The sequence below is a fragment of the Pteropus vampyrus genome, unplaced genomic scaffold (genome assembly GCF_000151845.1).
Source record: "Pteropus vampyrus isolate Shadow unplaced genomic scaffold, Pvam_2.0 Scaffold219, whole genome shotgun sequence".
NCBI lineage: Eukaryota > Metazoa > Chordata > Mammalia > Chiroptera > Pteropodidae > Pteropus > Pteropus vampyrus.
Window position 1 is genome coordinate 1,433,303 of NW_011889000.1, and position 13,184 is coordinate 1,446,486.

The 13,184-nt window shown below is 46.2% G+C and overlaps 1 protein-coding gene and 1 pseudogene across 1 annotated transcript in view; both read right to left on the reverse strand.

Moving 5' to 3' along the window:
- Positions 1 to 2,862, reverse strand: part of LGMN (legumain) — an 18,155-nt gene extending 15,293 nt beyond the window's left edge. The window contains 1 exon segment of the mRNA XM_023538352.1: positions 2,725 to 2,862. Within this exon segment, the coding sequence (XP_023394120.1) occupies positions 2,725 to 2,862 (138 nt within the window).
- An 811-nt stretch (positions 2,863 to 3,673) lies between these two features.
- On the reverse strand, positions 3,674 to 3,792 carry LOC111747362 (annotated as a pseudogene).
- Positions 3,793 to 13,184: the final 9,392 nt, after the last annotated feature.

Genomic DNA, 13,184 nt, shown 5'->3' on the forward strand with positions numbered 1-13,184 from the left:
TTCAATCTACTTCAACGACCATCCCCACTGCCCAACCCAGGTCTTCCTTCTCCACATGCGCAAATCTCTCCATCCCGAAAGAGACCCCCCTCCAGCCCCACTCCTCCCCTGGTGACTTACTTCTCTTTCCCTTCATAAGCCCATTGGGAGACAGACTGTCCAGCTGTCACCATGTGCTGCCTGCCCTTCGGGACCCCTCCCTCTTTCCTCCACTTCCCCCGGTCTGGCTTCCACGCCACCAACACAGGAATCCACCCTCACCAGGCCTTACCAGCCCCACACTCAGGCCACTGGACACAGAATGTCCCACCAGCGTCGCCTCAGACCAAGTCCCTCTCTGTCACCCATGAATTCCAGCCCGAAATGGAACACCGAGAAACCAAATTCTGTCAAGATGAAACGGCATTTAAATAACCAGCACAATGCATAGAAAAGCACTTAGCAATGATTAATCCTGCCTAGCATATTGATCTTCCCTAAACAAAAGAAATTTGTGATCATGAGTGCTGTGTGAGTCCATGGAAAATGTAAGCCTGTACAAAAAAGTAAGTTTAAAGTCTGCATAGGTTCTAGAGGCAAAGTCCTTTCAAATGCTCTTTCAATGATTAGCCTCCAAAATCAATAAAGCAAATGTTGGCAGCTGGCTGGAACAGAACCAAGCCAGCAGGGATACGGGCTGAGGTCAGCAATGACTCAGCACATGTGTTTCCTCTGGGCATGGCCTCCGCACTGTCACCCTCTCTTATTTAAAGACAAATATGTCAGTCTGTGGCATTTCTTTTGCCTTGTTTCCCTTTATTCTATTTTGGTATTAAGCACTTTACCCTCAGGGGAACTAGCAACACTTCAGGAAAAAGAAGTGCGTTTTCTGGGTGCAAAGAGCAATTGGATACCGGTATTTAATAATGTTTAACCACTATATTTAAAAGTTGGTTGTATAAAAACCAGGGTGGCTGCTGAATCAGCCTGTTGACTACTGGTGACCTGTACTGAATCCCTCATCTTTCTAACTCGTGGTTAGAGAGGGAGGAAAAGGCCGAGGCTGAGCACCCACCTGCTCGCGTTGCTCCTGTGGACAGGGGTCAGGTCGGTGGTTAAGTATTCAAAGGAAAACGGGTCATTTCCCCATGACAACAACTTTGTAATTGAGCCGAACTTCCCATTCAGCTAGCATACAAAAACCATTCAAGAAATAATTCATGCAATCATTGTCAAGTTTCGAGCTAGCAGGTGTGCATCTAAATCGACCCCCTTACTTAACAGATAGGAAAACCGACACCCTGGGAGGGACACCTGGGTGAGGAGGCACAGCCAGAACGTCGGGAACACAGACTCCAGGCCCGCGCTGTCCAATACGGCAGCCACTGGCCACACACGGCGGTGAGCACGTCAAACGTGGCCAGTCTGGGCCGAAGGCACCGTGAATGCAAACACACACTGGGTTTCAACGACTTAGTACCAAAAGCAGAACGTAAGGGATCTTATTACCAACTTTTAATACTGATTACAAGTGAAATGGTAACAGTTTGGATATAGTGGGTAAAATAAAATGGATACTAATTTCACCTACGTTTTTTACTTTTTAAAAATGTGGCTGCTAGAAAATGTACCATGACACATGTGTCGGTCCTCTCGAACGGTGCTGCTCCAGAGCCTAGTGGCCTGCGTTTGGATCCAGGCCACTTGCCGCACACGCCTGACCCTTTTATGTAGCCTGACGTTTTTAAGGTTCATCCATGCTGTAGCCTGTCTCAGCGCTCATTCTTTTTTATGGCGAAGTAACACCCCCTTGTATGGAGAGACCACATTTTGTTTATCGGCTCATCAGCTGATGGACATCTGGACTATGTCCACCTTTTGGCAATTATGAGTAATACTGCTATGATCATTCGAGCATGAATTTTTGTGTGAGCACGTGTTCATTTCCCTTGGGTGTATACCTAGCAGTGATCTGGTAACTACGTTTAACCATTTGAGGACCTGCCGGACTGTTTCCCAAAGCAGCTGCACCATGTTAAAATCCCAGCAGAAAGGTGCACTTTTAATGTATTTGTGGATGTGGGTTCTTTTCTAAATTCTGCCAGGCTGATTTGGCAGAAATGCCAGAAAAGACGGGGAGGACGGTGCGAGGGGAGAGCAGCTGGGCGGAGGCAGGGAAAGCAAAGTGGTCTCGTGAGGTTCTAACCGGAGCCCCAGGCTTCGGTCCCAGCTGTACCTCAACTGCTGTGTGGCCACAGGCAAGTCACTTCCTCTCCTTAACTCTCAGTTTCCTTAACTAGAAAGTAGAGTCTCAACTTGAGACATCGGACAAAAGCTGGAGACACGTTTGGTTGTTACAGTGGGGTGGGTGGTGCTCCTGATTTCTAGTGGGTAGAGGTCGAGGATGCTGCTAAAAATCCTACAATGCACATGACAGCACCTCCCCTCCACCCCAAGAATTATCTGGCCCCAAATGTCAACAGCACCAAGGCTGAAAATTTTGCATTAGATTGAGGTACCCCATAGGAGCCATTTTGAGGAACTGCCAGACTGCAGTACCACTTTATAATGCCCCCAGCAACATATGCGGGTTCCTGTTTCTCCACATCCTCAGCAACACACACGTTTTTTTGCCAGCCTACTAGGACTGTAAATGGCATTTTAAAAAGTCGGTCCTATTAACAACGTCCAGGATGGTTTACAGAATGTCAGTGCCATAAAGAGAAAGATTCGTCGTTTTCTTACCTGGTGCCTGTAATTGTACCAGCCATTTGAACCGGCGACGATGACCACCCAGTGCTTGCCCCCATCCTCAGGATCATCCATGGGGACAGCACTAGCTCCCAGGACCAAGCTGAGGACTACAACTACTTCCCAAATCATTCTGCGCCTTGGAGTTCAACTGCAGACACCTGGGAAGAATAAAGCACAGTCAAGCAAAAAAAGAAATGACAAGAACAGAAGACTATTGTTGGTCCCTCAGAAAACATCACAGTAAATGGGTCAAAAGATAAGACCATTTAGTCACCAGACAGAACATGCTGAGGATAAAAATGCCGGCAGAGCAGAATTTTATTTTTAGCCCTGCGGCCCCTTCCTCGGGTGGAGCAAGGGGAACCTTTTAAAGTTTTTGTCACAACTGAGACTACATCAGATAAAGTTCATCAACAAAATTCACCGTGTTAGAAAAACTTCTACCACATGCTATGAACTATTTGCAAGAAAAGAATATACATGTAACGTATGCACAGAAAAATGTAGAAGGCAGACATAAAAATGTAACGATAGTTATTGCTGGGTGGTAGGTACGATTAAGCATGATTTTTTTTCCATATTTGTCTCTTTTTACTACAATTAATGTATATTATTTATACAGTAAAGCTTGTCAAAATTCAATACGTGTTCACTATAAACCGTGAGGGGCAATTTATAAGTTTATGAGCGAGCTATCTGGATAAGCAACAAACACTGGCAGCCCAAATTCATGTCTTTGAATAACACTTACAACCCACTTACATGTATTTTGTGTAACAGGCAGGGCAGGTATTTTAATTTTTATATTATAAGAAGGTGCAGTTGAAGCAAGAATGGTGACTTGTCTGGACAGTCAGCTCTGGCCAGAGACCAGAACCCACGCCTTCTGAATCCCTGGTCAGCCTTTCTGCATCTCAAGACTATTCTCTCTTTTTTTTTACGCCTACAGCACCTGGTCTTCCTAGGTGGTCTCCCATCCAAGTACTAACCAGGCCTGACCCTGCTTAGCTTCCTAGATCAGACGAGATTGGGCACATTCAGGGTGGCATGGCCGTAGACAAGATTATTCTTAATGAACTATATTCCCAATTTTATACTCCATTGCCAAAACTTTCAATAAGTTTTGAAGCACCAGAGGGACTAAGGCTGAGTCAGATTCTGCCCTGTGTCCTGAATATGTTATTCTAAAAAGATAGTATTCCTGTGACAGAAGCCAGGCCTCTCACCCCAAGATAAGAGGAAAACAGTCTTCGAGGTGTAAGAACACAGAGCAGAACAGTCTGCAAGGCTGACCTCTGCCTCTGATGCCATTTGGCAAAACAGTGTTCATTCACTCATTCCCTTATTCATTCACTCATTCATTCACCCACTCAGCCAGAGCCTCCTAAACGACGCCCTGCCAGACAATGTGCTAACTGCTAGGGAAGGCAGAAGGCTCTGTCCTCACGGAGCCCGCCGCCAGCTAAGGCATGAACCACCTCTATGCCTGAGGAACCATCCTCGGCACTGGGCCAAACACTGGGCTAAAACTCACAATGGTGGATTTTCCCCCATAAGTGATAAAACAGGAAACCTTGAGTCTGCTAAAAGTTTAAAAACGTAGGAGCACCTTAGGCCAGTGCTTCTCCTACTTGACCATGTACCCAGATCCCTGGGGTCTTGTTAGAATGCAGATTCTGATTTGTAGGCCTGGCAGGGCCTGAGACTCTGCATTTCTGACAAGCACCAGGTGACACCCAGGTCTACTGAACTGAGCCTCTTTCTGATCCCTGACGGCTCCAGTCCACACTGCCTAGAAGCTTGCATGCCGACGCTGCTCCTTTCAAGAACCCGGTTCCTAATCTATAAACTAAGTTGGTGCCAGATCCAGGTTTCTTTGGCCCCACTAGAGGTCTACGGATGGATGGGTCACTGCAGTAAGGGGTCCCAGATTTGTTTTTAAGATTATCCTTAAACGGCCAAGTCTTCTTGTTTGTCTGGCTTTTGTGTTTTAGTATGGTGCATGACAGACATCAGGGAACAGAACAGACAGATGACAGCAGCCGGATGGCTACCACAGGGACTGCCCTGGTCTGTTGATGTGTTCTCATCTGCCTGGGGAAGCTCTCCCAAGTCTGCCAGACCTGGCCAGGGCTCCCCGTGAGGCTGGGAGGTTAACAACAGAAGATGCAGTTATACAAACGTAAGAAGAAGCAACAGTGAGATCGGGCAAGAGAGAGCCAAGGAGCAAAAGCACCCCTGTCCCCAGAGCTCCCCAGAAGCCCCCACACAGGAAATGGGACACTGGCTACCAAGGTGACCCACCCAGTAGCTCTTCAATTCTCAGCTCGCCCCATAGCCTCCTGGCTGCAACTAAGCCTCCCTGAGAAGCCTTCCCAGGTCAGCTAACTTTTTGTGGAAAGGCCTGGACAGTCAGTATTTCAAGCTTTGTAGGTCATTTCATCTCTGTCACAACTATTCAGCTCTCCCATTGTCCTGTGTAAGCAGCCAGAGACAACCTGTAAACCAATGGACATGGCTAAATTCCGGTAAAACAGGCGGTCTCTTTGGTCCTCCCTAGGGAGTGAGCATGTGGCCTCGGCCCACATGACAGGTACAGCCTGGCTGGATTTTATTACCTGTCATCAACAATCATTAAACAGGCTCCATGGTCTGTACACCAGTCTTCTGGGTTTGGTTCACGCGACTTAATCCTGAATACCTATTCCTCTGGAGGCAGTGGTGTGTGACTTCTACCTTTCACACGTAGGGACAAAAAGAATACATAAAATACTAGAACCAAAGGGTTGGCCTGACTGTGAACAATAGACTCAACAACAGCAGCTAAACTGCCTAAATTAGCAAACAACACAACAGGCACTGGAAAAGTACTGCCAGGTTAGTTTTAGAAATTCAAGTTTATCTTTCACTCTTCTATTAATTATACTAGCGAGTTACTCCCCAATGAGAGAAAGCGCCCTATAAATACAGGGGTATTTTCCTAGTTAGCGTTTGGCGATGGTCTCCCTTTATCCTTTTTTCTTATAGACAGAGTGTGTGTCCTCGATAATGGAAAGTTAAAAGCCTCACAGTATGGCACTGATAAGAAAATGCCACTTAAAAACCCATATACCGATGCTATCTGGGGAAACGAATTGGGGCCTGGGGTGAACATGAGACATGAGGACAATGATCGTGCATCACCCTCAGCGACAAACACGTCTCAAAGCAGCTGGCCTCGCATGGCAATTTCCTGATCAGCAATATTCTCAACCAAGTCACGAAAACATCCTGCCATCTGCCAATTATTCTTGTTTTATCAAAGGGAAAAATTCATGAAGAAAAAGTAAACAATTCCTGTTAAACTAGCTCATGAGGATCACTGTGCTTGCAGTCCACCTACCGTCTGCCCAGCGAACAGGGCCTGAGCACCCACCGGGTGCCCGCAGGCACCGAACGGAGAACCACGTGGACAAAACCCTTCACTGAGTTGACATTCTAGTGTCGGATCATTAAAATATACAGGTCATCAGGTGGTAATGAGCACCAGGGAGAAATACAAGGCAGGAGAGGCAGACCTGGTAGGAGTGCTGGGTGTCATTTTCAAAAGAGTAAGATCTTAAGGAGGTGAAGAAGCCTGCCCGTTTATAACAGGAAAACACTGAAAGTAACATAAACGGTCATCTGCAGGGATTGTCTAGTTAATTCATGGTACATCCTTAGAGTGGGGTACTGTGAAGCCTTTTAAAGAGGAAGGCAGATTTCAGTGAAAGATCTCCGAGATGTACTGTTAGGGAATATGTGTCTAGTTGGCTAACCGTGTGCGAGGAGAAAATGACAGATGGCTGATGCGCTCACCAGGGTAGAGAAGAAAGCCTCCCCGAGAGTGACACGTGTCGGCACGTTGCACAGGGTGGGAAAGTGGGATGTCTGTGGCTATGGGGAGCAGGATATTTGAGCCACTTTACAAAAGCCTCACAACAGCCTTGAGCCAGTCTCATGACTCCCTTCAGACATTTGAGAAAACTGTGGCTCAGAGGTATAGAAACTTACCGGAAAGTGGCACTGCTGCTAAGTGACACAGATCTGACTCCAAAGGCTCCTTTTTCCACTACACTAACTCGCTTGTCACAAGAGTTGTTTATGCGAACGTCTGGGAGGCCCCGTAACCACACCTGGGGCCCAGGCACAGAGCGGGCCTCCCGTTTCCTCCAGCAGGACACCCATTGCGCTCTCCAGCACCCTACTATCCTAAGGCACTTGCAGGCCATCTGTATAAAGAGCTCTTCTCAGGGAAGAGCCCATCAAAGGGAACCCGGTCCACACAAAGCCAAGGTCGACAGACAAGCCTTTAGGAAAGACTTTCCCCAGTCTCCAATGACCGGTGTTTTGCTGTTCCCACTTGGTCCTGTGGCCCTCTCAGGTCACCGGGATGCACTAGATCAGGTGATTCAACTGAAGAAGTCTGCTTGACTTCAACAAGTTCAATCCATTGGGAGGTCTGGAGCAGAGTAACCATTTAAGATAAACTGTCACCAACAGTACAAGAAATAAGGTCACGGTCACATGACCATCTACGTAGCAGAGTCAAGTTCAAACCCAGGTCTGACACCAAAACCCACACCTTAACCATCGTCAGGTGTGACTTCTCACTGCCAGCTCTGATTTGCCACTGCCTCTGGGTTAGAAACAGCTAAACGTCAAAGTGAAATGAGACAGTGACATCTGAAAAAAGCCTTCCAAACCTGAAGGTCTTTGATCTCACTCTCTGCTCTCCAGAGGTTTACAATAAAATCATCACGCAAGTGGTCCCTGGCTGACAACATGCAAGAGAAACAAGGACAGGTGTCAAGGACCCCGCTTCCTTGACCAAACTTGAGTCGAGCTCCTCTGAATCCTATTCCCAACTAATCCTTAGCCTGCTGAGCCCAGTTTTAGCAAAAATCCTGCGAGAATCCCCCACTTTCGATACCTAATCAAATTCCTCTTAATAATTTTCCAGCCACTGACCCTCTTACTCTGCGCATAAGTCCCAGACGTCCTTGCTGTATTTGGAGTTGAGCTCAGTTCTACACTCGTCTCTCTCCCTTAATGAAATAGCAGAAATACAGTAAAATCTGGCTGCTGTTTTTAACAAGTGTCCAGTGTAATTTCTCATTAATTCAAGACTCATAACTACTACCTCAGGGGAGACTCGAATTTCTGTGCCTTAATTGTCCATCTGTGAAATGAGATGGTAGAACTAAATTATTAAGGGCCCGTTCAGTCCTCCAATCCTTTGGTTTCCTATTTAAAGAGTGGAATTAAAATTCAACTGAATCTTATCTCGACTATCAAATAAAAAATGTATTCTGTTCAGGTTAATTATCAATTTTTGTTCCTACAGGGAAAATTTCTGATTCAGTGGCAAACTGGATTCTACATTAGAGCATATTCTTCAAGGTTATCTAATATCTAAAAATTCTCTGTGACCTTTTTTTACAACTCTGTAAACTGTGGATAACAGCAATGCAAATAATCCTTGTCTTTATCCCATCAAGTGGAGGTTTGGCCGACTTCCTCCCACTATAGGAAAAAAAAACCTGGTTTTGCCCCCTTTTTGCACATTCATTTCACTATTTCTGACCCAGAAATGTGTCTGTACTTTAACAGCTCCTTTGAACTGGTCATAACACCTAAGTTTCCTCATTAACGAGTTAAATATAATCATTAAACATTTGTTCATTTTTGTACCTGTATAGAGTGATGACTTTACCTTTTTAAAAAAGTTAGCTTTTAACATTACAAAAGGTGTAAGCAACTAATTGTATTTCAAAATAGACACAGTCAAAAATTCATTTTTAAAATCTACTAATGGTTAGAAGAAGTTAAGAATCTAGCAAAGTAAAACTGACCTATGTATGGTTCATGGTTTTTCCCTATTTATTTTCACTGCTTATTTGGGCCTTGAATATCATTCATGCAAATTACTATTTTTGAAACCTGGTATCAATATAGTTTGTAGCCTTTTCCCAAAAATCATTTTGAGAAAAGGCTACAAACTAGAGATTAGTTAAACTTTGTTACAATTTATGTTTCAAGAAATGGAAGGATAGACAATGAAATACAGAAATGTATAAAGTACAACATAAAACAACTGTTACCTATCACCCAGTCCATCAACTGTTAATATTTTTAAAATCTGTTAAGTCTCTTTCCCCATAAAACAAATATAGTATTATAGATGAAACTTTTCTCCCAGGTCCTGTTCCATTCTCCCCACACTGCAAGATAACTGCTATGGTAAGTTAGCATTTTTCTGCCATCAATTTATTATACTTTTAAAGAACATGTATATCTATGTATAAACAGTTCCCTACTAATGGACATTTAGGCTATTTCAATCTTTTCATCATTATAAACAATATTGCAATCAACATCCTAATACTCCTTGTATACAAATGTCTGGTTCTCTAGGCTACCACTGGGTCTTAAGTGGCACCACTGGGTCTTAAGATATTCCCATTTTGCTAGTAGCTATACTGGTCTAAGGTACACTTCCACTAGTAGCGAATCCTTTTCTCAAATACCTATCATCTCTTGGTAGTATTGAATTTTATCACTTCTCATTTGATGGAAATAAAGTAGTCTAACTAAGGGTTTAATCAGCATTTCCTGAATTACGAGGAAATTTGAGTCTTATACGTTTAATCACTCCGATTTCAACACCCTTGATACATGTGACGACTTCCCCACCGTAAACTGGGATTTGAATGACAGTTTACAAAGCCACCTCCGCAGTTTTAAAAAACAAACAAACAAACCAAAAAAAAAAAAAAACAAAAAAAAACGCATGCTGGTCATTTCCTTATAGGTTGGAAAACTCAAATGATAAAGTTCACTTCAATATACTTTTATTCAATAACAGTGGGTATGGTGTATCCCACCTCCTTAACGGTTGGCAGGTTTCTTCTCCTCCCCCCTCCCTTCCCACTCCAATTCTCTTCAAAACCCTCAGCAATCCTCTTGGGAATTACTGCAAGGAGCTCCCTAATATGGCCTCTCTCCAATACTTTTCCACACTACAGGACAAAACCCAGCTCTCTTACAGCAGCAGAGGAAGCCCTGCAAGATTAACCTCTCTACCTTCATGGCTCATGAAATCCAACACCCACAGGAAATCCCTTGGTCGATCCAAGTCTCCAGACTCCACCTCCAAAACCCTCCCTCTTTCCATGCCTTCGCCGTGCTGTTTCCCAATCGAAACCTTCTTCTCCTCCTTCATCTCACTAGCTCCCGCCCACCCCTCAAACTCCATTCCAGCATCCCCTTCTCGGAGAAGCTCAGCACAGGGTGAGGTGCTGTCCCTGTGCAAACCTGTACCCTAGGCCTTGAAACACTGGCATAGTTCACTGGAGAGTGCCTCTCTATGAAATAATTCCAGCTCAAAAAGCTTAGTCAGGCTCAATAAATGTTTGCTAACTAATGCGGCCTTACCGTTTTTAGAAAATCGGATTACTCCACTCACTACATACCACAGGTCAAGTCTCAAACCCTGGGAATTTATTTTCATCTTTAAAACGAAGCACCTGACACCAAGGTCCTTCTTCCGACCACCAGATTCTACAATTCGTGGCATGGAATGCCCCATGTGGGTATAACCTCAACTCTAAAGAGTTAGGGGCAGGAGACAAATCCAACTAACTTTCACTTCGATCGATGTGACTCATCCTGTAACTCCCACCAGCTCAAGCCTCTGAGAACTAGAGCTTCCCTGACTTCTCAGATGGAATGTTTCTAAAAGTTTGGGCAATTTTACTGTTGCCTTTTAACAGCCCTCCCCTCTAGGCTACGGAGAACCGACTGGAGAAAGGTGCCATGCTCTTCACTAGAAGCACCACGGGTCTGCTCTACTCTTAGATTGTGAAGGTCGGAACCGAGCCCCACACCCTGCCTGGCCCCCCTCGGCTGTGGGATCTCAGCAGACGCCCTCTCCTCTCGTGCCTGTTTGTCCCTGCGCTGGGAGGAGCCTGGGCCTCCAGCCAGAGCACGCGCAACAAAAGAGAGCCCACCGCCACCCCACAGGATGGCGGCCTGAGAGGTCACAGGGTTTCCTTGGGGATCCATCGGTTCCCGAAACTCTCCTCCGTAGGGTGAGAAACGATTACCCAGAAAGTGCCGGGGGATCTGAAATTCCCGGCCGTGAGGCCGAGGGCCTCGGCACAGGCTCTACGCTGACCCTGGACATTACCTGCGGCGGGGGGTCGCGGCAGCGGCGGCGGCCAAGACCGTGGGAACCCCTCGCGGCGCGCAGCCTCAGACGGACAGAGCCCGAGTACCGCGCTGCAGAGATTGCGGCGCGGCGCCCTCCGCTCCCTCTTAGGGACCGACTGCGCCGCGGTGATTGGTGAAGCTTCGGGGCGGGGCGTCTGCGAAAGCCAATGGGAGGCGGGGACGAGCTCGGCGAGCTGAAGGGACTACAAGTACCAGCGTGCACCGGCCGGGGCTCGGGGAGATGGACGACCAATAAGCTAGGGTCTGGGGGTCCAAGGGTATTTGAGAACCGTAGACGTAGTGATTGAAGTAGTGTCCGCCGAACGGTCAGAGCCAGCGCGGGGCGCTCCCCGCCAGCCCATCACCCCGGACATCGTCCTGAGTTTAGTGGTCTGCGTGTGGCTTGGGTTTTGGACTATTTAAAAGTTCCCCCCGTGTTTTGGGTGTGCAGACCCATTTAATCCTTCTAACGACACTATAACCCTATGAGAAATAGACATTGTTACTGTCAGGCACTGTTATTGTCATCCTGGCTTCACAGTAGAGCAATTATGGGAGGTTATATCAGGGGCCGGGGAGGGGTAATTTTCTGAAGGTAGCATACCTCTGAAGTGGCAGAGCCAGAACTCGGACCCAGGCAGTCTAGTCCCAGAATCCCCTGCTCTTACCCACTATGCAATGACACTTCTCAAATGTTTGGTTATCTCATAGGGAGCTGGAGAGAAAAATGAAGTACTATATATACAGTGCCATGTGGTAGAGCACAGTAATTTGAATTGAATGGAATCGATTTGAAGAAAAAAGTGCAGTCCGGCCCGGAGACATCAAGGGCAAGATGTAGGACCACGTTCATGAGTCGTCTCACTTGAACTTCTTTTACAGTATTTTTTATAGTATGTCATGAGTCAGCATACTTCCCCAGGCCTGCTGCCTATTTTTGTAATTAAAGATCTTTGAGAACACAACCACAGCCTCTATTAGTTTAGGTATTACCTCTGCCTGTTCTTGAGAAGGCAGAATTGAATAGTTGTGCGAAAGACCAGGTGGCCCACAAAGTCAAAAATATTTACTGTCTGATAAGTTACAGGAAAAGTTTACCAACCCCAGTTAAGTACTGGGCCCAGGATCACAGCTCAGAAGTGACCATGAGCTTCAAGGCCATGTCTGTCCAAGTTCAAAGCCAATTCTTATGACCACTATGCTTTCACGGTCTTCCACAATGGGGAGCATTAGGAGTTCATTCAACCATTCATTCAACAACACATTTAGAGGATGTCCCTTATGCGACAGGCACATGTGAGCATTGAAAGAAGTAGGGTTTTCTTCCTTCCCCTTGGAAACTCAGTCTAGTAAGAGAGGCAGACTGTGTCCTTAACCACTCCCTTAATTCACCCAGAATAAATGGTGGCTTTTGGCTAGTTAGGCTTTCGCAGTTGAAATGGAATAACGGTGATGTCCTGATGCCAGGCATGTTTAGGAAAACAAAGGGCTGTGGACAGACCCCTTAGTCTCCCTCGGCAACCGTATGGGCTGAGAGCTCAGAGTGTGGGACAAGAGAAAGTGGCTAGAAGTTGAGGGCCAATGAGAGGTTGCCACAGTGATGGTCAAGTGGGCCTCAAAAGAGGCTGCAAAGTGATTAACCTAGGTCGGCCACGAGAAAAAAGCTGAGATGAGAAAGGCCTGCAGTGGGAACTGGGCACACGTGGTGGACTCTGCCATCAAGCTACCTGGATTTGAATCCCAACTCTACCACTTAGAAGCAGTGTGACCTGAGCAAGTCACTTAGCTTCTCGGTGCCCGGATTTCTTCAACTGTAAAATGGAAAATACAGCACTTACTTCATAAGGTCTCTCTGAGAATTAAATTTAACACAGTGCTTAGCACTAAATATGTGCCCCATAAATATTATCTAACCCCTGAGTTAGGGGGACACCTTTGATTGCTGAGCTATAAATTAAGAGTCCTGATAAGGAAAAGAAGGTGGGAATTCTGTGACCTTGGGCATTGCCTGTGCTCCTGGTACCCACTCATGGGATGGCAGCACAGTGTGGGAAGTGCTGCACCAATAGGAAACAACAGGAACAGAGAGGTAGCCACCGAAACAGCCCCAAAGTATCAGGGTAGCACAGGGGAAAGGAGGGTGCCAGGCTCCTTGTAGGCATATAGGCATGGGAACCTCCCCCATCAGATGCCCCCAGCAGAATTCTCACAAGAAAAGT